General features: G+C 33.2%; 4 protein-coding genes across 5 annotated transcripts; 3 read left to right on the top strand and 1 right to left on the bottom strand.

The window, feature by feature from the left end:
* Nucleotides 1–4036: 4036 nt before the first annotated feature.
* LOC126687742 (uncharacterized mitochondrial protein AtMg00820-like) lies at nt 4037–4375 on the top strand. Its single transcript, XM_050382298.1, has one exon. The coding sequence runs from the start codon at nt 4037–4039 to the stop codon at nt 4373–4375; it is 339 nt and encodes a 112-aa protein (XP_050238255.1).
* A 5037-nt stretch (nt 4376–9412) lies between these two features.
* LOC126653939 (peptidyl-prolyl cis-trans isomerase CYP23) lies at nt 9413–12797 on the top strand. 2 transcript variants are annotated; one of them, XM_050347942.2, is made up of 8 exons: nt 9417–9705; nt 9766–9879; nt 9951–10099; nt 10286–10358; nt 10433–10522; nt 10820–10859; nt 12456–12538; nt 12616–12797. In XM_050347942.2, exons 1-8 carry the CDS (start codon nt 9607–9609, stop codon nt 12634–12636), a joined length of 669 nt encoding a protein of 222 aa, XP_050203899.1. In that variant the 5' UTR covers nt 9417–9606; the 3' UTR covers nt 12637–12797. The 2 variants fall into 2 exon arrangements, with proteins under 2 accessions (XP_050203900.1, XP_050203899.1); XM_050347943.2 differs by lacking the exon at nt 12616–12797 and having other exon boundaries at nt 9413–9705; nt 10820–10874; nt 12456–12543.
* Nucleotides 12798–19142: 6345 nt separating this feature from the next.
* Nucleotides 19143–19837, top strand: LOC126687741 (secreted RxLR effector protein 161-like). Its single transcript, XM_050382297.2, has 2 exons — nt 19143–19533; nt 19575–19837. Exons 1-2 carry the CDS (start codon nt 19143–19145, stop codon nt 19835–19837), a joined length of 654 nt encoding a protein of 217 aa, XP_050238254.2.
* A 3847-nt stretch (nt 19838–23684) lies between these two features.
* On the bottom strand, nt 23685–24746 carry LOC126687740 (E3 ubiquitin-protein ligase SINA-like 10). Its single transcript, XM_050382295.1, has 3 exons — nt 24702–24746; nt 24508–24594; nt 23685–24341 (listed from the first exon to the last, which is right to left on the bottom strand). The coding sequence occupies exons 1-3, from the start codon at nt 24744–24746 to the stop codon at nt 23685–23687; spliced, it is 789 nt and encodes a 262-aa protein (XP_050238252.1).
* Nucleotides 24747–25461: the final 715 nt, after the last annotated feature.

Below are 25461 nucleotides of genomic sequence, written 5' to 3'. Positions count from 1 at the left end.
GTTTTAGGAGAGAATAGAGGGGGAGCAAAACGACGTAGTTTAGGGAAATTCAGTTGGTTCGGTTATTCAGTTGGTTCGGTTACTGAAACCCTCAAACCAAATCGTTAACCGAAATCCAAACTTCCCCTATTTTAAAATCAAACCAATCTGAAATGACCAAACAATGGAGACACACTAAATTTTGTTTTGGATTGGTCTGGTTTTTGATTTGGTCCGATTTCTGCTCACCCCTAATCCCAAAGTATTAAATTGATCTTTTTTTTTTCATTTGGAAAAAAGTTCAAAATAATCTTTCATTTAATGCCCATATTTTAATTAAAAACGTTAATATTATTAATTGTACAAAAATACCTTCTCTTTCAAAAAAATTAAAAAAATAATAATTTTTAATTTAAATTTACATTAATTAGCAATAATTTTTCAAAATCAAGAACCGTAAACAATAGTTTTTATAAAAAAAATAAAACTTTGATGAGAAAATTACATTGTATGACTCAATTTTCCAAATCTTTATATTAGTGACTCGAGATTTTTTTTTTGCAACGATCTCTTATTTTTAAGAATTTATTTGCAAGGTTTATCTCATTTTAATTTAGACCTATTATCTCCTTCACTTATAAATTAGAAATTAGGAATTATGGATGGCATGGTGGTTGGAGCTGCTGGTTCAACATGTAATGATTCTTGATACAATCTCGGTGGTTTCTGGTTCAACGGAAACAGGTCAGAGATCGGTGGTGGTTCCACCATTAATAGTCTAGTAAGAACTTAATTTTGCTATTATTATACAAGTCAGTAGCAGTTAGTTTGTTATAGAAGTTATGCTAATGTGGCACTATAGTTTGTTATCTTGCTGATGTGCGTGTATAGGTAGTTATTTTACTATTTTGCTTCCTGAGCTGTATATAAAGCTCCTAAGCTGTAATCTTTAACGGTTATTAATAATAAAGTTTCTTTTCTTCTCTAATCTCTTATTCAAGATGGTATTAGAGCTCTAGGAAAAATCGATCCTAGGGGTTTCAAAGATTTAAGAAGAAGATTAAAGAGAATTGAAGAAGATGATTGATTAAATATGGAGAATACTGCAAACAGCAGCAATAATTATGGAGGAATTCAAAACTCAAGATACAATGGAGATCCTTTTTTGTTGCAATCCTCTGATAATCCAAATCTAACTCTAGTGAGTACTCCTATAACGATTAACAATTACTTTAGTTGGAGTAAAGCTATGAGAATTGCGTTAGGAGTGAAAACAAAGCTAGGGTTTATTAATGGAAAATGTGTGATGCCTGATGAAGAATATGATTGCTATGAACAATGGATAAAAGTAGATTGTATGGCGATTTCTTGGATGCTTAATTCTATTTCGCGTGAATTGTCTGGTGCTTTTTTGTGTTCATCATCTGCAAAACAACTATGGGATGACTTGAAATAAAGATTTGGTCAGAGTAATGGACCATTGCTTTATCAATTGAAGAAAGATATAGCATTGATGACTCAGGGAACTGATGAAGTTTTAATCTATTTCACAAAACTGAAAAGGTTATGGGATGAGCTTGATTGCATGAAAATAATGCCAGCATGTACTTGTGGAGTGATGAGAAATTGTACATGTGGTTTAGGGAAAGCATTGACAGATTATAACTCTCACAAAATTCAGTATTTGATGGGATTGAATGAAGAGTATGAACACTCTAGGAATCAGATACTGTTAATGGATCCTATGCCTAATGAAAATAGAGCCTATTCAATGATTTTATTAGTTGAGAAGCAAAAACAGATCACAGGGAGTAACATACCTTTAGTGGATAGCACATCACTCTATGCAAATCCACAAGGATACAACAAAAATAACTGGGAAAATAAGAAGAAATATGCACAGGACTATAAGAGAGATAATAAAGAGAAAGAGCATTGTGAATATTGTAATAAAAATGGAAACATCAAGTCTAGTTGTTTTAAACTCATTGGATACCCAGACTGGTTTAAGGGAAATAAACCAAAGGCGCAACAACAAAACACTAGGATGGTAGCACAAACACAAATCTATTGTGGAAATAATGACACTTTTAATGATGGATCTTTTGAGACCAAAGGAGAAAATTGGGAACCATTAGATAGTTTTGTTAACTATGAACAGATGTGAAATACTCTTTTTGGAATGCTGAGGTTTATCAAAGGCAAATCATCAATGAAGACTGGAAACAACTCAGGCAAGTTTGCTGGAACTGTTGAATGCACTTATGGAGATCCATTGACATTTGCACGTACACACTCATCTTATGCTTTTAATGTTTCTGCATTATATGATAATAATTCTTGGATAATAGATACAAGAGCTTCTGATCACATGACCCATAATCCCAGCCTACTTTCAACAAAAACCATACTTTCACGACCAATTAAAGTCTGTTTACCAAATGGTACTGTCAATTCAGTTAACAAAACAGGACAAGTTGTCCTTGATAATACTCTCTCTAAAAGATGTTCTATTTATACCAGAATTCATATATAATCTCTTGTTTGTCAGTAAATTGGTTCAAACCAATCCACTTAAGGTAACATTTTTTTGAAAATGTTGCCTGATACAGGACCTAAAGACTAAAGCTATACTAGCTCAAGGAAATCAAGTTGGAGGACTGTATAGACTTGACTCTAAAAGCTTTACAAATAAAGTTGTTTTTCATAATTCTGATAATGACGACTCCCTTAATGCATTTGAATTCAATAATTTTCACAATTTTGATTGTTCTCTTGTGAATGCATCTACTACTCTTTCTAATTTTTCCATATGGCATGCTAGACTTAGACATGCTAGTTTATTTACTCTTTCTCATTTACCTTCCTAGATTCATAACCTTCCATCCTTCTCCCCTTGTACAATCTGTGCAGAATCCAAGCAACATAGATTTATTGTTCCAACTTCAGACATCAAAAGTAAGAATTCATTTGAGTTGTTATATATAGATCTATGGGGTCCTTACAAATATCCTTCCACCCAAAATTCTCATTACTTTTTGACTATAGTTGATGACAAAACTAGAGTCACTTGGACTTTTTTGTTAAAGTAGAAACTTGACTGTACTCAAACTCTACTCACTTTTCTAGAAATGGTTTCTAACCAATACCATACTCAAGTCGAAGTGATCAGGACTAACAATGGTTTAGAATTTTTAAACCAAACCTTAAATTCTTACCTTCAAAATCATGGTATCATACATCATCACACATGTCCTTACACACCACAATAAAATGGAGTGGTGGAAAGGAAACATAGACATCTTTTGGAAATAGCAAGAGCACTAAGATTTCAGGCAAATTTGCCAAAACAATTCTGGGGGATTTGTCTTTTAACTGCCACTTATCTGATAAATAGAATGTCTATGAAGATTTTGGATTGGAGAACACCTTATGAAATCTTTTATTCTAAATTTCCAGATTATTCAAATCTTAAAACTTTGGGTTGTCTTTGCTATGCTTTAAATCTACTTCCTTCTAAAGATAAGTTTGATTCTAGAGGAGTCAAGTCAATATTTTTAGGCTATTGTTCCACTCAGAAAGCTTATAAACTGATGAATTTGCTTACAGAAAAATATTCTGTAAGTAGAGATGTTACTTTCTTTAAAACTATATTTCCATATGTTGAGTTGCATAAATCTTTTATAGATGACATAGTACTTCCTGTTGTGTCATCTACTGAATTTATTCCTTCTTTTCATTCTTCCATTTCTTCTCCACCTGACCCCATTATTCCAACCTCAAATACACCTTCTTCTTGCACCCCAGCTAGAATTTTTTCTGATTAACCTGTTGTTAGGAGAAGTACTAGACAAATATCCAAACCATTCTGGCACAAAGATTATCAAATAAATGCAGCCACTTCTCTTAAACCACTTTGTGGAAAACCTTATCCTTTACCACAATTTTCCCTTATTTCTAGCTCCAAACCCGATTCTAGTGATCATGCTTGCTCTTTATTATCAAAGAACCTTTTTCATATAATCAAGCACAAAAAGACTCTAAATGGGTAAGTGCTATGCAATTAGAACTAGATGTTGTAGAACAAAATAATACATGGACCTTAACTGCCTTGCCTGTTGATAAAGTTGCTATTAGGTCAAAATGGATTTATAAAATTAAGCATAAGGCTGATGGTACAGTGGATAGACTTAAAGATAGGCTTGTAACAAAAGGGTATAATCAAATAGAAGGTTTAGATTATAAAGAGAGATTCTCTCCTGTTCCTAAACTTGTTACTGTTCGATTGTTGATTGCATTAACTGCTTCTAAAGGTTGGCTTTTAGAACAATTAGATGTGAACAAGGCTTTCTTGCATGGTTCCTTAAAGGAAGAAGTTTACATGCTACCTCCATGAGGATATATTAAAGCTAAACCTCATGAAGTTTGCAAACTGATCAAATCTATCTATGGTTTAAAACAGGCCTCTAGGCAGTGGAATATTAGATTTACAAAATCACTACTTAACAATTGGTTTTGTTTAGTCTTCACATGATCATTGTTTGTTTACCAGACAGAAAGCATGTCATTTCTTGGCATTGGTAGTATATGTTGATGATGTATTACTTGCAGGAGATGATTCACATCGAATTGCTGTTGTTAACAGTTTCTGGATAAGGAATTTACCATTAAGGATTTAGGTCCTTTGACTTATTTTCTAGGTATTGAAATTCACAGAACTCCTAAGGGTATTTCTTTAAGTCAACAGAGATGCATATTAGACATACTTGCAGATTCTGGATTAACTGGTGCTAAGCCAGTTCTGTTCCCTTTACCTACTCATCTCAAGATCCACACAGTAATAGCGTGTATAGGCAGTTACTTTGTTGTTTTGCTTTCTGAGCTGTATATAAAGCTCCTAAGCTGTAATCTTTGATGGTTATCAATAATAAAGTTTCTTTTCTTCTCTAATCTCTGATTCAAGACAGTTGATTTTAATTGTGCTAATGATTTGTTAACATTGTTGATTTTTAATTGAATTGAAGTTTTTTATTTATCGATAGAAGAAGATTTAAAGTTTATAAGATTCATAGAAAGTTAGTGAGCATTTTTCCTCCCGACTCCTATTGCTTCTTCTTTTGCTTTTATGACCATCAATTTGAGTTACAATGTAGCAGTGTATGCTTCTGAGTTTTACGAGTTATAATTGTTTTAAATATGTGAAATTTTGTTGTTTTACAATCTCTGTTGAAGAATACAAGGCCGAGTTTGGTGTTTGTATTGATGGTTTTGGTTTATTCAATGTGCCATAGTCAACATCCATGGCTTTTTTTTTTCATTTTGTGGAAGTTACTCAGATGATCTTTTAGGGATTCATATTTAGTAAACGATTAGCTTATCTAATTATACCCGAGGTAGTCGTGGTAGGATACGTGGTAGTGGCATTACACATACACAACTAAATAAAAAAAAAATTAGTTCACTGAACAGAAAACATGTTTAGATTTTGCTATATCAGTAATTTGAATTACTGATAATAATTCGAATTCCTTTTCAATACTTAACTTGCTTATGTTTATTATGTTTGGTTTGGTGATTTCAACCTTTAATTGGTTATACTCCTATGTATTAAAATTTATATAATTGAATGATATTTGCAGATTTAATAAGGAGATGATAAAAAGTATTAGTAAGATATGTTTACAATAGAATTGAAATTGTGGTGTTTTGGAATATTAGATTTTATAAGCTAATAGAATCTTTTTCTTTGATTTTCTTTTAAGTTCATCCAAACTATTATTTCATTTAGACACAGTTGGCAACAAAACCTTCTCATCTCTTTTTTAGGCTCTTACATCATCTGCTCTAAAAAAAAAAGAGGTATCTCTTTAAAAATGTAAAAGGATTATACAAGTACAAGAACATTTTATTTGTCAGTCTATAAAACCGAAAAATTACTTGATGTGAACCGGATGTAAATCTATATCAACTGAACTATTTTAATGCAATTTTTAAGAAAATATGTCTTGCTGGTCTTTACAATCTTAAATACATTAGAATTTTGAGATTTTGTGTAATATACAAATTGGATATCTCTTTTAAATGAAATGTATGTGACAGCCTATGAAATCGAAAATCAACCTGATGTGAACCGGATGTGAACCTATATCAACTAAACTACCTTAATTCAATGTTCAATAAAATTTGTCTTGCTGCTCTTCACAATCTTAAATGACATTTTATATAAATAAAATTTTGAGATTTAGTTTAATAACAAATTGAATATCTCTTTTAAGTGAAATATATTTGGCAGTCTATAAAAAATCAAAAACCAACCTGATGTTAACCTATATCAATTAAACTATCTTAATTTTTTAATAAAATTTGTCTTGATGCTCGTTACAATTCTATTTGACATTTTATATAGAGAGAATTTTGAGATATAGTCTATTACAAAAATTGAATAATTTTTATTAAGTGAAATGTAATTGACAATCTATAAAACTGAAAATCAATATGATGTGAACCGTATGTGAACTTGAAATAGTGCCACATATTGAACTATTTTTTTAAACATAATCTTGCAAGTCTTCATGTTGTGTTCATAAACATGACATCTGATGGGCTTGTTATGGCATGCATTTGCCTAAGAAGACCTGATTGTTTTTTAAACTATAATATTTTAAACATTTAAGAATCACAATGCCTCCACTATCCATCCAAAGATAAGATTTTTACAAATCATGTGTTGATGGTTAATGATTCCAAGTAATTAACATATATATGCCCTTCTACTCTATATTTGTAAACGTCTTCCAATAAACTCTAATGTCTGAATTCTTATGGTTTCATGAAACTTCATTTACTCCATAGCAAACATCGATTTTGGCTATCTTGGTCACTCCTATTGTTGAAATTGCATAATGTACCCCTTGAAAACAGGTTTCGTCAAGGACCCTTTTGAAAACAGGTTGCGTCAAGGACCCCTTGAAAACAGGTTGCGTTAAGGATCAAGCCACTGCATATTATCCAAGTGCAACAAGTTGTGAAGGATAAGCTCAACAAAGAGGGGCAAGCATAAACTATAAAATGCAAGTGTGGTTAAACAAGGTTGAGGAGGTTGAATTATATATGCAAAGATTAGAAGAGGACATGAGTATTTCGCAAGGTTTGAGCGTGAATTTTTGACACAGTATACATGCTAAACAAAGAAGCAGTAGAGAAAATGAATGTAATTCGTCTGTTAAATATAAACGATGAACTGGAACACGTGTAAACAAAATCATTATGCAACAACTCATTATATTTCATTTTCTCCAGATTTGAACATAATATACATAATTGCTATTTCAATTTAAATTTCTTTAGATTTAACTTTGAACATCATTACTACTTCAATTTAATTTTTTCCAAAAACATCAGATTAGTTTCTAAACCAAAACAAAAACTAATTGAAAAGCATTTGATATGTTGATAATGTAAAGAATAAAATGCTGCCATTTTTGTAAGAAAAAAATCCAGCCCGATCGATTCAATCTCCTTTCTTAGTCCGAGCATTGATCCTCCGCATCTAAAAACTGCCGTCATGATAAATTACAAACTCTCTTCATCTCTTGCCGGCAGTGGATCTTTATCTCGTCGGTGGTCCGACCACCGTAATTCGACCACCGCGGTCCGACCAGAGAGTTATCTTCAATTTCTTCATTTTCTTTTAAGTTAAGAAGAAGGAGGCATAAATGAGAGATTTTTGAAAACTTTTTTTTCTTGGAGATTTTTGCCAAATCTAAATGCTAAGATAAAAATATACCACTATAGCACTTTTAGGCGGTTTATATAAGTTATCCAAATTTAATTCTGAATGCTCACCGGAGCAGCTCCTTTTCCATGGAAAAGGAGCTGCTTGGAGAAGGGGTAGCCGGTCCTTCTCTATTATAGAGCTCCTTCTTCATTAGAGAAGGAGCGAGCCGCTCCTTCTTCATTAGAGAAGGAGCGAGCCGCTCCTTCTCCGATAAAGAGTAGCAGCAGCTCTTTCTGTGTGGCAGGTGGGGTTGGTAAAAAATAATTTTTTGTTTTACCTATAAAAATTAAAAAATTAATTAATTACTTGGTTTATTTAAATATTTTTAAAATTAAAAAATTTGTTTGTATTTTTTTAAATAGATAAAAATATAATATAACGTTATATTTAGTTGTTTTAAATATTTTCATTCTTAAATTAACTAAATCATCAATTGTACCCTTGTTTAGATAGAGATGAAAATTAAAAATCCAAAAAACGGTACAAATATTTGTTTTTCCATGTTGGAGTATAAATAAAAAAAAAGTTCAGCATAAATGGTTTTTAAATAATTAGACCAAAATATTATTATTTGTAATGGTAAATGATGTAATTCTTTCAAAAAAAATCCTCTTTTTTAGTATAAGCCCACATAAAGAAAACTCGGCGTATTGATGCAAATTTCATGGAACAAAAGATCATTTTACCCTCTGAATTTGGCACAAAGTATCAAAAACGTCCAAATTGAGAAAACTGGATAACTTTTACCTTGAACTTGGCAAAATTGGTACAAAAAACCCCCTCCCCACTCTCACCTAAGAGAGTGAAACACACTCTCTGATTTTGGTGGTGGTTTTTTTGTTCCTACGTGGTTTTTAGTGACAAAAGGTTTAAAATAATCTTAAATTTTTTAACATTGTATAAATTAGTCCATAATAATTTAAAAAATGCAATTTAATTTTAAAACCTTACATATCAAAATTATATTAACTAAAAATATAAAGAACTTCTTTGTATATTTTGCCAAAAAAATTCGATTTTTTTTAATTTCTGAGCAGCTGCCGGAAATTTTTCCGGCAGCCGCTCACCGTCAGAGAGACGAACTGACGGAGTTCGTTTGAGAGACGAACTGACGGAGTTCGTCTGAGAGACGAACTCAGTTCGTCTTTCTGACGAACCCGATCTGGGTTCGTCAGAGAGACGAACCTAGATCGTCTCTCCGTCCGAGAGACGAACTGGGTTCGTCTCTCTGAACCCAGATCGAGAGACGAACCCAGATCGGGTTCGTCAAAGAGACGAATCGGTTCGTCTCTCCGTCTGAGAGACGAATTGGGTTCGTCTCTCATATGAGAGTTCGTCTCTCATCTGAGAGACGAATCGGTTCGTCTCTCAGATCTGAGAGACGAACTCAGTTGGTCTCTCTGCTGAGAGACGAACTCCATTTTTGTCTCAGCCGCTGCGACGGTGTTTCGGCGGTGTCGGATGGGTTTGGACGGTGGATTATGGTGGTGGTCGGTGGAGGTGAAGGAATAGGGATAGTGGTAGTGGAGGAAGATGGATTTTAAATTAATTAAAGTGAAATATTTTATTTAATTAAGTTGATTAGAGTTCATTATTTTAAATTTAGAACCTCACTCACCATTTAAGGTGCCACATCAGTATAGGGGTGTTTTTGAAACGGTTTTGCCAAATTCAGGGTAAAAATAATCCGGTTTTGCTAATTTGGACGATTTTGATACTTTGTGCTAAGTTCGGGGATAAGGTGATCATTTGTTCAAATTTCATCATACTGATCGTATCGTTGACACTGAGAAACAGTTGAGTAGTTGTTTTAGACGAGGCGCTCAAATTTAGGTGACAGAAAAGTGAAAATGTGGATTGCCGGTTGCCTATGGTTAGCTTCCGCCGCCATTTTGAGTGCCGCTTCGTCGGATGATGCTGAGTTTGGTTCCGCTCGTGTCGTTTTTCAGGTGCGATTTAAATTTACAATTAACAGTAATTAATATTTTGATAATTGATATTCTTTGTAGACTAACTATGGAGACATTGAGTTTGGATTTTATCCTAATGTGGCGCCCAAAACTGTGGAGCACATTTACAAGCTAGTTAGACTTGGATGTTACAACACGAATCATTTTTTTCGGGTAATCTATTGATTGATTAATTGATAAGTTAGGTGTATTATAAGGTGTTTATTGATAATTTATGATTGCAGGTTGATAAAGGATTTGTTGCACAAGTGGCAGATGTAGTGGGAGGAAGATCAGCTCCAATGAATGAGGTGCAAAGAAGAGAAGCTGAAAAGACGGTAATCGGCGAATTTAGTAAAGTTAAGCATGTTCGAGGCATTCTCTCAATGGGCAGGTCGATCTTTTGATTCTTAACGTGAATTCGCTTCATTTAGATGCTCATTCGCTTAATTTAGATGCTCATTCGCTTAATTTAGATGCTCATTCGCTTACTTTAGATGCTCATTCGCTTACTTTAGATGCTCATTCGCTTACTTTAGATGCTGCGGTTGTTTTAATATTCGTCTCGTTTGATGTGTAGATATTCTGATCCAAATAGTGCGTCGTCTTCGTTTTCCATGCTTCTTGGTGATGCTCCTCATCTTGATGGCCAGGTAAATGCTAAGTCAACTGCCCGAACCACATTTCGTTTCTAATATAGAGGTGTTGTTAATCTGAATCTTTTCAGTATGCAATTTTCGGTAAAGTTACTAAAGGGGATGACACTCTCACAAAGCTTGAGCAGCTGCCTACTCGCCGTGAGGGAATTTTTGTGATGGTATGCTTCTTTTTTTTCACCTTCAAATCTAATTATCCTGAGTAGAATTATGTTATCTTTTATAAGTGAGATAATAATATCAGAAATTTGAGCAAAACTGAAAACTATGCTATAGTGACATTTTATAGCCTAAGACTCAAACTAGATATCTAGCGCGGACGTCATAGGATTCTCCTATTAGACTAAAGTTTAACAGGTCATGAATTTAGTTATATACGATTGACTTTAGAAAATATCAATATGCATTATACTGCCGTTTAAGAACTGATCTTATTCCTATGATATGCCTTTTCTCAGCCAACTGAACGCATCACAATTCTTTCCTCATATTACTATGGTAAGTATTAAGCAGGTTTGTAATGCTATTCTTTCATATGTACTCATTTAAATACTTCATATTTTAATATTTAATTTAAGAAGCTACAAAAATGCATTCCCTTAAGCTTGAGGACTCGCTTTCAAGCTCCCCAAGGAACTAGTGGTTTCTGCACAGAGGTTAACTGTTTTATAAGTTCAAGTAGCTCTGAACATAACTTGTTTACTGGAAAAGGGTTTAGGAAATTATGATCTTAGAATTCTCCCAGTACCACTTAGAGCTAAGTGATAATAATCTTATGAGAATCCTTAACAATCCCTGATGGAATTTTCTACTGAATCCTAAGGTGATATTCAACTTTCTACCTGGTGGAATTTTCTATTGAATCTGAAGGTGCTGTTCAACCATCAGCGTGGGTTGAAGGTCTTATTTCCTGAGGATCCTGATATTTTCATGCATATACTTAACCATCTAGGCTGTAGAGCGAATATATGCAATAATATTCTAAGTTGAATAGGAAAAAGGACATATGGACGCATGATCTTCTCGACTCTAAACAATAAATGCACAACTATTGGTTTCTTGGTGAGACATATGTTCTGTACCCACAGAACTTGTGTTTGTGCTGTGTTCAGTGCAAACCTTTATGCTTATTTTGTTCCTACTCTTGTACAAAATTGTTGGGACCTTATCACCTTACCTATCAGGGAGCAGGCATGATCGTCTGTAGCCACTTAATTTTAGAAGCATGTTTCTGAGTAAGTTCAATGTTTATGAGCCACAAAGCATTAATGTAGTACTAATTATTGTGGAGACAGGATGTGCCTATGGGAGGCAGCCTTCAATAAGAAACAAATTTGGAAGGTTTCTGATTTGACTTCTTACCTCTAGAACTAAAAAAATGCTATTAAGGCATACAAGTTGTGATCATGTTTCCTCAAACTGTCAATTAGTCTTACTTTTATGATTGGAATGATTGGTTTGTCTGCTCGCAATTAGATAATCTAATACGCAAGCAAATAAATAGAAGGAACCCTGAGCTTTAAAACTTTACGAAAATTTACTAATCAGAAAATTAATACAATGGGTAGTCTGAGCTCGATTGTTTTTTTACAATTGAGTACACAGCTAACCAGGGACTAGACTGTTACATTTAGCAGAAGAATTTAGTTACTTCTGATCTTAGTAATTCAGTTGAGGGAGAAAGTAACATGAAAGAGGGAAACAGGAGGTAAGGTTATCTGTATGTCCATGTTCATTGTGCTCAAAAGAAGTTCATATGAACTGTGAACCGACAAAAGAAATCCTGAGATATCCTTATAATTTAAATCCTCAAACCAGCAGGTAATTGAGGAAAGAGGGCATTTGGAGACTAGGATTTGATAACAACACAGATAAGGCATATCTGTCCCAATATCATTAAGTAATTATTGTAATATAATTAATTAACTAACAAAAGCCTATCTTTCACAAGCAGTCTTGCTATTTGCAGTGGTTAACTTTATTTATCAAAAGGCTCCTAGACATAGCTTAAATATAAGCATCAGATTCAAAGTTGTCTTATTCCATCTTGAATAGAATTAGTTACTGTTGCTCTTTTTCTGGTGGTTCTTTTAGACGCAGTGATGGAGGCATGTGAAGAGGACAGATCAATCTTGAGGCGAAGACTCGCCGCCTTTGCTATTGAAATTGAGAGAGAGGTAATTTCAAATTGTAGTGAATTGGAAAATTCATCGTGTTTGGAACAAATTTGGTCTCATTCTGTGTCTATGTGCAGAGAATGAAATGTTTCCCATGATTTCACAAAAAGATCTGGATCAACAACCGCTACTACACTTGACGTAAGTTATAATAGGGCTCCTTATTGTTTATGTACAATATTAAAAAGAAATGTATATTACTTCCAAAGAAATAATCTTTATCCTTTTTGAATATTTTAATTGAAGGCTGTTTTGTGTAGGCCCGTACCGTTATCATTGGTTTGCCCTAGATATAACATGCTTGAATAAATAACACTGTTTTAGAAATTAGATTGAATACAAACAGGGTATCGTACTATTGTTATTGATACCAAGCAAGAATAAGAAGATGTAAAACCAAGTTGAGCATATGAATCTTATACGATGGCTGTACTCAGTGTAAGATTTTTGAGCTATTTCTGAGTTCAAATGATATTGGAGACAGCTGGGTTACGCGTTCAAAAATTTGTGGCACATTGGAGAGCCTAGTTTACACTAGAATTGTTTTATGTAATTTTCTGAAAAATGGATACAGGGAAAAAAAGAAAAGTTGAGGTGCATGAGATTCATGCTATTGAGGTAAGCCATCATGCAGCTAAATCTGAAATAGTTGGAGGGAACTTACCTTTCCTTTTCATTCTTGAAGTTTATTTAGCATAAATCATTGACTTTAGGTACTGGGGACCCTGCAATAATATGTCAATAAGACATCACATGCATGATCTGGTGTTGGGAGCTATACTTTAGAGACAATGACTATGACTACCTTTCACTAATTAATCTGTCTGCATTATTGTTTGCATGACATAATATCTTACTCTGTTTTATAAGCTTTCAAATTCCAACTCGTTAAAGCATAACATGTGCTGTCTGGCTCAGGAACATAACTGGATTTCTTGTTCTAGATGATGTTACTATACGTAGAATCGCTGTCCTTTTTGTTTGTTTCTACTTGCTGTTAAGTTTTTTTATTGTTCAAGTTTCCGCTGTTCCATTTCGATACTGTATAATATCAACAAGCAGATATGCAGATCTTAGTTATTGGTGGCACATCTACTTGAAATCAGCTGGTTAGCCTTTTTGACATGACTTGTTAGACTCAGAAGTTTATTGGCTTTCTGTAAGGTAGAATGAGAGGGAGCAAATGGCACATGATGTATGTCATTTATTAGGAATTTTCCCTCTGAAAATGTGTCACAACCGTTGCGTTGTATAATTATTCGAGTAAATGGCACATGATGTATGTCATTTGTTAGGAATTTTCCCTCTAAAAATGTGTCGGCATCATAATTTATCTAGTGCTAATGTCCGAGTTTTGGGGGTGTTTCAGTCTTAGGATGCATCCCTTCAAGCCTTTCAGTTGAACAAAAAGGAACATCCCACATGACTAAAAGGAGCAATACGATTTGAATTGGAAACAGAATGCGGCCACCGCATGTTTTTTTTTCTTAAGCACCGTTTGGATTTTAGATAGACAAAAATATAGATTTTGTACTAGATTCACTAAAAATCATTGTTTGTCATGATAAAAGATTGTGAGAATCCATGGGTTCTTAAAATCCCACTTTCCCCAAAATTTTCCGACTGTTATGAATAGTGTGTGAAATATTATGGATGACAAATTCAAAATTACTATCTAATTAGGTGAAAATATTTCAACCTTCCATATTTGACATGCATGTAAATGCATTAATTACATAGGGTGGATGAAATTGTCTATAAATAGGTTCCATTCCATGTAAAATTTACAAGTAAAATATACTTACAAAAGAGTAAAATCCTCTCAAATATTTGCTCTATTATTGTGTTATTCTAAGTATTCATTAGTTACTAATTATTATCGTTAAATTTATAACACGTTATTAGCACGATCGTTCTATTAATTTACGATTTCCTAATCCAAGAAGATTCGGTAAAGTATCCCAAAGGTAAATCTCTAACCTTAATACTTATCTAATTATTTAAGTAATGGAAGGTTATACCTCCTACAAATTTCATTTACTTAATATTAAATTTAATATGTTTATATTTATGTTATTAATTTTTATATGGAATGCTAAGCTTCCTATAAATAACTCTTTGTTAATTTAATTTTAATTGTTGATGCTTTAGTGGTAATCCCTCTGCAATAAACAATTTTATTTAGTTGACACTATTAATACAAATATAAATATTTTTATATCATAATTAATTTAGTTTATTGTTGTCTCATCTAAATAATTTTAATAAAATATAAAATAATCTAACGGCTATATAACGGTAACAAACGGCTATATAACGGTAATAAAACGGCTATATTTCTCTCTATATATACGCACTTTACTATTTATTTTCACTACACAATTTTTCATCTCTTAATCTTCAAAAATTCAAAAAATGAAGCTATTTTGTATTTTTATTATTATGTTACTTAGTTTAATACTTATTGGTATATTTAATCTTCCGTGGGAAGAATTTTATTTATATTTAGGTATTTTTGTATTTATTGTTCTACCTTTATTAGTTGCTGCAATAATTGTTGATTATGCATATTTATAAGCCAAAAATATGATGGTTGTATTTGTTTGTTTAATCTTGAAAATAAATGATTATTATTTCTATGCTTTTATCGCATAAATAAATATTAGTTCTAATTATATTTATTTTTCATGTGATAGTTTAATCATGTCAAACCTTACAAAACTTGAATTTACGACACTTGATGTATCTGGAAAAAATTATATGTCATGGATACTAGATGCAAAAATACATATGCAAGCCTCTGGTCATGAGGACACTATTAAAGAGGGAAATAATGCCTCTACTCAAGATCGTGCAAAAGCAATGATCTTCTTTCGCCATCATCTTGATGAAGGATTAAAAAAATGAGTATCTCAGTGAAGATAATCCACTTGTTCTCTGGAATAGTTTAAAAGAACGCTTCGACCATCAGAAGACTGTAATTCTTCCAAAAGCTCGTTATGACTGGATGCATTTAAGATTGCAGGATTTTAAAAGTGTTAGTGAATACAATTCTGCAATATTCCGAATAAGCTCAAAGCTAAAATTGTGTGGAGAAACAATTACTGATGAAGATTTATTAGAAAAACATTCTCCACTTTTCATACATCTAATGTGGTACTCCAGCAGTAGTATCGTGAGAAAGACATTAAGAAATATTCAGAGCTGATTTCTTGCCTTCTAGTGGCTGAGCAGAATAACGAGCTGTTAATGAAAAATCATGCGGCACGACCCACTGGTTCTGCTCCATTTCCTGAAGTAAATGCAAGCGCATATAGATCTCCTCGTGGTCGTGGCCGTGGTCGTGGTCATGGTTATGGTCGAGGTGGAAATAATTACAACCATGTCGGTTATAATAACTCCTATAAGCATAAGAATCACCACCAGAAGTGGGATAAGAAGGAGGAGAAATAAGAAAACAGGAACAGTGGACAATACAAACATCAAGTGAAAAATGTCGATAGTAAATGTTATTGATGTGGCATGACTGGGCATTGGTCGCGTACCTGTCGTACGCCCAAACATCTTGTTGAGCTTTACCAAGCTTCGCTCAAGGAAAATGGAAAGAATATAGAAACAAATTTTGTTTCTGATGATGATTTTGACCACAGTCTGATGCATAATGACTCTATAGACATGACACATTTAGATGTTTCTGATTTTCTTGAGAACAATAATAATGAAAACTAATCCAGCATGTATTGTAATGTTTTTATTATTACTTATGTATTGTTATGTTATTCTATAGTTTCTTATGATGAATTTTTCTTTGTTTGAATTAAGAAGCATATGGATAATTCTCAGCATGTTGTTTTGTCCAAGTTCAGTAATGAAGACATATGTCTTGTGGATAGTACGACAACCCACACTATACTCAAACACCAAAAATATTATTCAAATCTTAAAAGATGTCAGACAAATGTCAGTACAATATCTGGTAAGGTAAAATTAATTGAAGGCTCCGGAAGAGCTATTATTCTATTATAAGGGGGAACTATACTTACCATTAATGAAGCATTATTTTCCCCCAAGTCTCAAAGAAACTTGTTAAGTTTTAAAGATATTCGTCTGAATAAATTTCATATTGAGACAGAAAATGATGATAATATGTAATATCTTCACATTACAACAAATGTTTCAAGTAAGAAACATGTAATTGAAAAATTGCCCACATTTTCTTCTGGTTTATATCATACATATATAAATGTGGTCGAGTCACATATGGCTGAAAAGAAAACGTATTGCGATGCTTCAATACTAAAATTATGGCATGAAAGATTGGGTCATCCAGGATCAATAATGATGCGGAGAATAATTGACAGTGCACAAGGACATCCACTGAAAGGTGAGAAAATTCCCCAAGTAAGTAATATGTCATGTACAACTTGTTCTATTGGAAAATTAATTGTGAGACCTTCACCGGCTAAAATTGAAAATGAATTACCTTTATTTCTTGAAAGAATTCAAGGTGATATATGTGGGCCAATTCATCCACCATGTGGACCATTCAGATACTTTATGGTATTGATTGACGCATCCAGCAGATGGTCACATGTTTGTTTATTATCAACTCGCAATGTTGCATTTGCAAGATTTCTTGCTCAAATTATTAAATTGCGTGTTCAATTCCCTGATTACACAATTAAAAGGGTAAGACTTGATAATGATGGTGAATTCACATCTCAAACATTCAATAATTATTGCATGTCTGTTGGAATCACAGTTGAGCATCCTGTTGCACACGTACATACACAAAATGATTTAGCTGAATCTCTAATTAAGCGCCTTCAACTTATTGCTAGACCATTAATGATGAGAACTAAGCTACTTATCTCTATATGGGGACATGCTATATTACATGCTGCATCATTAATTCGTGTTAGACCCGGTGCATATCATATATACTCCTCATTACAATTAGCATTTGGTCAAGAACCAAATATTGCCCATCTTAGGGTTTTTAGTTGTGCTGTATATGTGCCAATTACACCACCACAACGCACAAAAATGGGTCCTCAAAGAAGATTGGGAATATACGTTGGTTATGTGTCCGCATCCATAATTAGGTATCTTGAACTTTTAACAGGTGATGTTTTTACAGCACGTTTCGCCGATTGTCATTTTAATGAAGAAGAGATCCCACCATTAGGGGGAGAAAATAAACAATCAGATAAAAATATTGCATGGTGTGAACCTTCATTATCGCATCTTGATCCTTGCACAAAACAATGTGAAACAGAAGTTCAAAAGATTGTGCATTTGCAAGCTGTTGCAAATCAATTACCTGATGCATTTACAAATACAAAAAGAGTGACTAAATCATATATACCAGCAGTTAATGCTCCTGCTAGAGTTGAGATTCCAAAAGAGAATTCTGAAAATAAAGTCGCTCGTGAATCAAAGACACGCCAGAAGCGTGGAAGACCGATTGGTTCAAAAAATAAAAATCCTCGGAAAAGAAAAGGAGCAGAAAATCTCAATCATGCTAGCAAAGAGAAAGGTGTTCCTGAAGAAACACAAGATAAAGAAAATACTCCAGAAGAGGATATAAATGAGGTTAACCACGACAATGCCCCAGAAGAGGATATGAATGTAATTAATCAAGGCAGTACCCAAAAGAGGACACAAATGAGAATAACGAAGAAATATCAATTAATTACAATAATACAAAGATTGTGTGGAATCGTGACACAATGGAAAATATTGACGAAAATTTCTCTTATGCTGTTGCATGTGATATCATAAATGGAAATGAGGATCCCGAACTGAGATCAGTTATTGAATGTCAAAATAGACATGATTGGGATAAATGGAAAGATGCTATGCAAGCTGAATTAGATTCTCTTAACAAGAGAAGTGTGTTTGGACCTGTTGTCCTCACACCTAAAGATGTGAACCCGGTAGGTTACAAATGGGTCTTTAAACGAAAACGAAATGAGAAAAATGAAATCACAAGATATAAAGCTAGACTTGTTGCTCAAGGTTTTCTCAAAGACCTGGAATTGATTATGATGAAACATATTCTCCTGTCATGGATGCAATTACATTTTGATATTTGATCAGTCTTGCAGTTTCTAAGAAATTAGAAATGCGTCTCATGGATGTTGTAACAGTATACTTGTACGGATCGCTAGATAGCGATATTTATATTAAGGTCCCTGAAGGATTTAAAATGCCTGAAGCATTAAATAGAAAATTCAAAGAAATGTATTCAATCAAATTACAAAGATCTTTGTATGGGTTAAAACAATCAAGGCGCATGTGGTATAACCGTTTAAGCGATTATTTGATAAATAAAGGCTGTGTGAATAACCTTATTTGCCCATGTGTTTTTATCAAGAAATCAACATCCGGATTTGTGATTATAGCTGTCTATGTTGACGATTTGAATATTATTGGAACATACAGTGAGATCAATGAAGCAAGTGTGTACTTAAAGGAACAATTTGAAATGAAAGATCTTGGAAAAACTAAATATTGTCTTGGTTTACAAATTGAACATATGCACAATGGCGTATTAGTGCATCAGTCAAATTATATATAAAAGATCTTAAAACGTTTTGGTATGGATAAAGCAAATCCTTTAAGTACTCCTATGGTTAATCGATCATTGAATGTTGAAACTGATCCATTTCGTCCTTGTGGAGAAAATGAGGATATTCTTGGTCCTGAAGTACCATATCTCAGTGCAATCATAGCACTTATATATCTCGCTAATTGCACTCGTCCTGACATATCCTTTTCTATCAATTTATTAGCAAGATTCAGTTCAGCTCCCACGAAGAGACATTGGAATGGAATCAAACATATATTACGTTATCTTCGTGAAAGCACTGATCTTGGTTTATTTTATTCTAACGATTCAAATCTAGAATTGATTGGTTATGCAGATGCCGATTATTTATCTGATCCTCCTAAGGTTAAGTCTCAAACTGGATATGTATTTACAAGTGGAGGTACTGTAATTTCTTGGCGGTACAGAAACAAACAATTGTAGCCACTTCCTCAAATCATGCTGAACTTATTGCATTACATGAAGTAAGTAGGGAATGTGTGTGGCTCAGATCAATAACACAACACATTCAAGAATCTTGTGGTCTTCCAGTCCATAAAAGTCCAACTGCTCTATATGAAGATAATGCTGCATGCATAGCACAAATCAAGAAAGGATACGTCAAGAGTGACAGAACCAAACATATACCTCCAAGATTCTTTTCATACACTCATGAACTCATAAAGAATCAAGAAATTGACATCTAGTATGTTCAATCAAATAACAATTCATCTGATCTCTTCACGAAGGCACTTCCTACAACAATATTTAGAAAAAAAGTTCATAGTATTGGAATGCACCATCTGCGAAATACATGAAGGATTATCTATGTTGCAATGAGGGGGAGAAATTACGCACTGCACTCTTTTCCCCTAACTAAAATTTTTATCCCGTTGGGTTTTTTTTAGTGAGGTTTTTAATGAGGCAGTACGACATAGCGTAATTTAGAATAAACAATTTGTCATCCAAGGGGGAGTGTTATGAATAGTGTGTGAAATATTATGGATGACAAATTCAAAGTTACCTATCTAATTAGGTGAAAATATTTCAACCCTCCATATTTGACATGCATGTAAATGCATTAATTACATGGTGGGTGAAATTGTCTATAAATATGTTCCATTCCATGTAAAATTTACAAGTGAAATATACTTACAAAAGTAGTAAAATCCTCTCAAATATTTGCTCTATTATTGTTATTCTAAGTATTCATTAGTTACTAATTATTATCGTTAAATTTATAACACCGTCCTCTAAAATTCATCATTTATTTGGCATGTTGGAAAAGTTGAAATCGGCCATTTTTAGAGAATGATGAATTGTTTAAAATTTTATTATTAAAAAAAAATCCTTATAAATCTATGGATTTATGTTCAAATAGTCAAAGTTTTGCACCATGTTGTATTGTATAGACTTTATTTTTATTTAGGCACTATATGTATTTTTTTGCATAAATATGCTTTGCGTTTTTTTGAATTTTTGATATGAATATATTTTTATTTTTGAACTTTTGATATAAATATATTTTTTAAAATTTGTTTTGACAAAAACATGATTTTTAAAAAAGCTATCAATGATCTACTAAAAGTGTATTTTTTTAAAATAATTTTACAAATAGTTTGATGAAAATATGTATTTTATATATATATATATATATATATATATATATATATATATATATATATATATATATATATATATATATATATATATATATATATATATATATATAAAGGCCTCGCTTGGTTGTGGGTAAGTAGGATAGAAAAATTGTACTTCTAATTAGTAATTTTTTTTATTTGGTTCTATTTATACACTTTTTTCTGAAAAATTATATGTTTGATTTTTCTTTGACTAAAAAAGTAACTTACCTAGTAAAACCTAGGTAAGTAGAACTTCCCTAGCATTTTTATGGTATTTTCCTAGTTTATCCTTAACTATTTCTTTTTACTTTTTTCTAAAACTCATATAAAATATTTTTATTTACTCCGAAAAATATACTTATTTTATTTTATAATTATTATTTATAATAAAATTAAATATTTTTATTTTATATTATTATCAACAATTTTTATATTATGTAAAATTAAACTATAAAAAATTATATTTTTAATTTTAATATTTAAAAACTCTCTTGAATAGTACTTGAATCGCAAGAAAAAGATATGAGTTAATAAGCGACAATTAAAGTATTTATTGCTCTATTTAAAAAAGACAATACTTGTTTGTTTGACAATATAAAAATTATCAAAGGATATTTGTCTTTTATTTAAAATTATAATATATTATATTAAAATTAATTCCGTATTTTCTGGAAAATAAACATTGAAACAAGTAATATTTATCAAACTTTTTGAAAAGTTAACTTTTCAGAAATTATACTTTCCGGAAAGCTAATTTTTCGAAAATTGCTATTATACGAACGAAGCGAGGCCTATGTATATTTTATTGGTTGCATGTTGTTGTCTTTAGAAATTAGCTTTGATTTGTGCAATTTACAAACATATCTTAAGCAATAGCGTGAAACAATGGATTACATTTTAACGGCTAATAATCATGGACGGTCCTCGACCTTTGCACTAAGCTTCCCTAAACCCCCTCACCTTTTAAAAGTTTCACTAAACCCCCTGATCTTTATGGCGGCTCCATTCACGGCCCTTCTGAAAAAAAAAACACAGAATCGCGGCGCCGCCAACGATTTAATCGTTTGCATGCGTTTTTCTCGCCACCTGTCGACCCACGTGACCTGTCCTCTGTCAGAAGCAACAGTTCCTCCCTCCGACATGTCGGTTGACTTTTCAAATTTTAAAATCAAATTTTTTTAACCGACTGAGTTAATTTTCTCTCTCTCTTTTTTCACCTTCTGACATACTCTTTCTTCTTCATTATATTTGTTTTTGAAATCAGTCTTTTTCTAATTTCCATCTCCTCTGACCTAGACGTTTGTCATCGTCATTTGGTTGCTCTTCATTTTCTCTCGTTCTGTAGTTCACCTGCGTTGCATTTCGAGGAAGAACAAATCCGGGTATGAAAAAAAATGGTTGATTAATTTTTATAGAGTTACTGTCATGTGGACACATTTTTGGTATTGATATCTTTATATGGTAAAACAGGCTAAGAAGATAATGGGAAAAGAAAAGATCTTCTTCGGCAGTGATGAGACGAAAGGGAAGAAACGGCCAGGTTCGAATTTTAATTTTAGTGTTTATGGTAATTTTGTTGGTTTTTGGGTATGTGTTTTTGGATACTTGAAATTGTGATTTTAGGTTTATTGTAAATTTTTAGGTTTATGGATATGTTTTTTTGGAGGAGTTATTCTCAAGTTGGTTGTAAAATTTGTTGATTTGTTTTGCATAATGTCTGTGAATGTCTCTACATTGTTTGTTTGAACAGCCCGTACCGTGGAAGTGGATTCTGAGATCCTGGAAATTGTTCTGCACTACGATGGAGAATTTGGAGAAGGTGGTTATTTGTGGGGCGAGGTGTGTGCAAGATGTTTTGACATTTCCCAACTGTCACTGAATAGGCTTGATTTGTGGGCCAAAAAAATTGGAGTGAAGGGGTTGGTTATGTATTATTGGAGGCAGCCAGAGTTCGACTATCATCGAGGGATAAAACCTCTTGAACATGATAGAGATGTTGAGGAGATGGCAAGGGCTGGACTAAAAGAAGGTGTGGTTGATGTCTACGTTAGATATTTAACCTCTGATGATGTGCATAATTTGGTGCCTGAGAGTGGACCCAAGTTAGAATTGAAAGAAATTGAAGAAGATGGTCCATTTGAGCCAGTTGAAGATGGTCCAGTGGAGGCAGTTGAAGATGCTGCGGGAGTTGAAGAAGGTCCAGGTGATGAAATATTGTTGCTAGAGTGGTATGGCACTGAAGATGAGGGCCAAGTAGAAGCCTTGGAAGTGGAGATTGCTGCTGCTGAAGGCCCATCTGATGTGGCTGAAGGTCCAGAAGAAGGGTGCAACAAAAAACAGAAGAACAAATAAAAACGGAAGAACAAATAAATGTAGCGTTGTTTTGTATTTCCGGATATGTTGTTATTTTATTTTAAAACAATTATATGTTTTTTATATGTCCTATTTCATAATTTAGCATTGTTTATTATTTCTTGATATGTTGTTATTTTATTCAAAGACACTTATATGTTGGAAATTTTATAAATTTATTTTTAGAAAAATGAAATATGTATGGTTCATGCATGACCATTGTCTTTCATTCTTATAGTTTTGTTCACATAAGGTCCCTGACTTTTTAAAATGGATTGAGCAGTGGACCCTGCTAATTGTTACTCTGGACAAAAAAATGTACATAAAACATATAGAACATACATTACTTACAGAACATGTAAAATATAATTCATAAAGACATATAAACAAGCATAAAAGTAAGATTAATAATTCACTTCATTAAATATTCAAACATTTCAGAACGTTTAGAAAAAAATTACATTAACATCCACGAACCCTGAACAAGAACAAAAATATCCATCTTCGCCAAAATTAACCAAAAAATACATAAACAAGACTACATAAACAAGTCATCCTCTTAAGCAAGCTCCGGTGCACGATAAACACAAAACTCCATCTTGATCATACCGTCAGCAAAAAATTTGTGGTCACTATCAAGAAGGAACCCTGAAAAAGAACGATAGTAATTGCCGGTGCCTTGAATGTTCTGGGTAGCACTGTGAAACTTGTGACTTGAGTTGGCGTTCACTTCAATTTCATAGGGGCAGCATCCAGCTGCTAACGGTCCAAGACAACACATTGTAAGAATATTCCCATAAGAACACGTTGTGTTGTTCAGAACAAACACAATGTCTGTGTTTTCCTCTTGGAGAATAAAGAAATTATCATTCAGCCGGACAGAAACAGGGAATTTACGACAAAAAACAAACGGCTTCACAAAATCTTTATGCATCACTTTACAGTGAGCATAAATCATTTCAGAGGTTCCCTTGACATTGCAAATTTCAATGGGGCATAAGCACTCTATAAAAGAACAGAACTTTTCGTGGTTGATCTTATCGGGGTACCTAACAGTTGCTGGGCATCCATAATTCTTGAACGAGCAACAAACTCTCAAAGAGTCAGCAACATCTTCCAGAATCCGGTTCCTCATTCTTCTGATAGGCAGGATGCAAGAATGGCACTTTTGAGTCTTCTCCGAGCATGCGTTGCATGTTGCATGCCCATTTTCACACTAAATATAATTACAGAAAAAATACAATTACTAAACAATACAATTACAGAAATAAATAACAGTAAATGGTAAAGAGAAATAAATGGGTACAAAACTGAATAATTGGAGTTGTAAAGGGTTCACAGCATATTGGGCAATCCATGAGTTCCATATTAAGTGAACACACAACAATATTATCAGACATCTTCTGGTTATTTTGAGAATAAGAACAATTTGTGTACTCTGAAATGCTTGAATCAGTTGCTGTGGTTCCCTATTTACATAAGTTACCATCATGACTCTTCAATTTCTTTAGATGCCCTTTGTGGATGTAATTAATTAGTGGTTATAGTTAACGAAGAGGCTGCATTGGAACAATACAACTGATGGAACGGGTGTAATGAAAGGGTTTCTTGGAAAACCCATTTCTAATCTTTGCCATTAAGTTTTCATTTTTGGCGGTTTATTTCTCTGTGAAGTCTAATATAGCCCTTGAAATTTCGACCAATTATGAAAGACAACACCTGAACTTATATTTAATTATGAAAGACAGCACCTGCACTTATATTTTATAATCAACGACAGTACTGTAATTTAAATTTTTGAATCACACAAAGTTTTCCCAACAAGCAAATTAAATGAGTTTAAGATAATACAAAAAATTATTGGAACGCAATTTACTAACAACACTGCACAAACACAAGCCATTGTCACTTAACAGAAAATGCATCAATTTTTCTTGAAACAAGCAACGGCTAAACTGCAATCGGCAAATGCAAAAGCCACAAAAAAACCTAGCTTCATGATCTTGTTTTTCCTCCCCATGTCTGAGCACTTGACTTCCATCAGCTTGACGTGTTCCTTCAGAGTCTCTATCTCCATAAGTTGCAGACCACTATCCTGCATCATAAGCACATTTTCTTCGTGGTACATCTCATGGGACTCCTTCAATCCCTCGAAGGCCTCATTAAGTTGCTCTAGTTCGTCAGTTTTAGCTGCCACCTGAGTATGGGCATGAACTAGTTCCAGTAGAGCGGCATTGCGTTCTTCAGTCATGCCATTAAGCTCACTTTTGAACTTCCTGACCATCGTCATCTGATAGGCCATGTCGTTATCCACCCAGGCAAAAAAATCGCATTGA

The sequence above is a fragment of the Mercurialis annua genome, linkage group LG6 (assembly GCF_937616625.2).
Source record: "Mercurialis annua linkage group LG6, ddMerAnnu1.2, whole genome shotgun sequence".
NCBI classification, from domain to species: Eukaryota; Viridiplantae; Streptophyta; class Magnoliopsida; order Malpighiales; family Euphorbiaceae; genus Mercurialis; species Mercurialis annua.
This window is presented reverse-complemented; position numbering and strand designations above follow the sequence as displayed.

Excerpts from the sequence above, each read along its gene's own strand:
- LOC126687742 (XM_050382298.1), top strand. The coding sequence starts at position 4,037 with ATGCAATTAGAACTAGATGTTGTAGAACAAAATAATACATGGACCTTA.
- LOC126653939 (XM_050347942.2), top strand. The coding sequence starts at position 9,607 with ATGTGGATTGCCGGTTGCCTATGGTTAGCTTCCGCCGCCATTTTGAGT. Across the intron at positions 9,880-9,950 it reads ACACGAATCATTTTTTTCGG|GTTGATAAAGGATTTGTTGC; the intron begins GTAATCTATTGA and ends TTATGATTGCAG. Across the intron at positions 10,860-12,455 it reads TCTTTCCTCATATTACTATG|ACGCAGTGATGGAGGCATGT; the intron begins GTAAGTATTAAG and ends TGGTTCTTTTAG.
- LOC126687741 (XM_050382297.2), top strand. The coding sequence starts at position 19,143 with ATGGATAAAGCAAATCCTTTAAGTACTCCTATGGTTAATCGATCATTG. Across the intron at positions 19,534-19,574 it reads ATATGTATTTACAAGTGGAG|CCACTTCCTCAAATCATGCT; the intron begins GTACTGTAATTT and ends AAACAATTGTAG.
- LOC126687740 (XM_050382295.1), bottom strand. The coding sequence starts at position 24,746 with ATGGGTTTTCCAAGAAACCCTTTCATTACACCCGTTCCATCAGTT. Across the intron at positions 24,595-24,701 it reads TTACACCCGTTCCATCAGTT|GGAACCACAGCAACTGATTC; the intron begins GTATTGTTCCAA and ends TTATGTAAATAG. Across the intron at positions 24,342-24,507 it reads AGATGTCTGATAATATTGTT|TGTGAAAATGGGCATGCAAC; the intron begins GTGTGTTCACTT and ends AATTATATTTAG.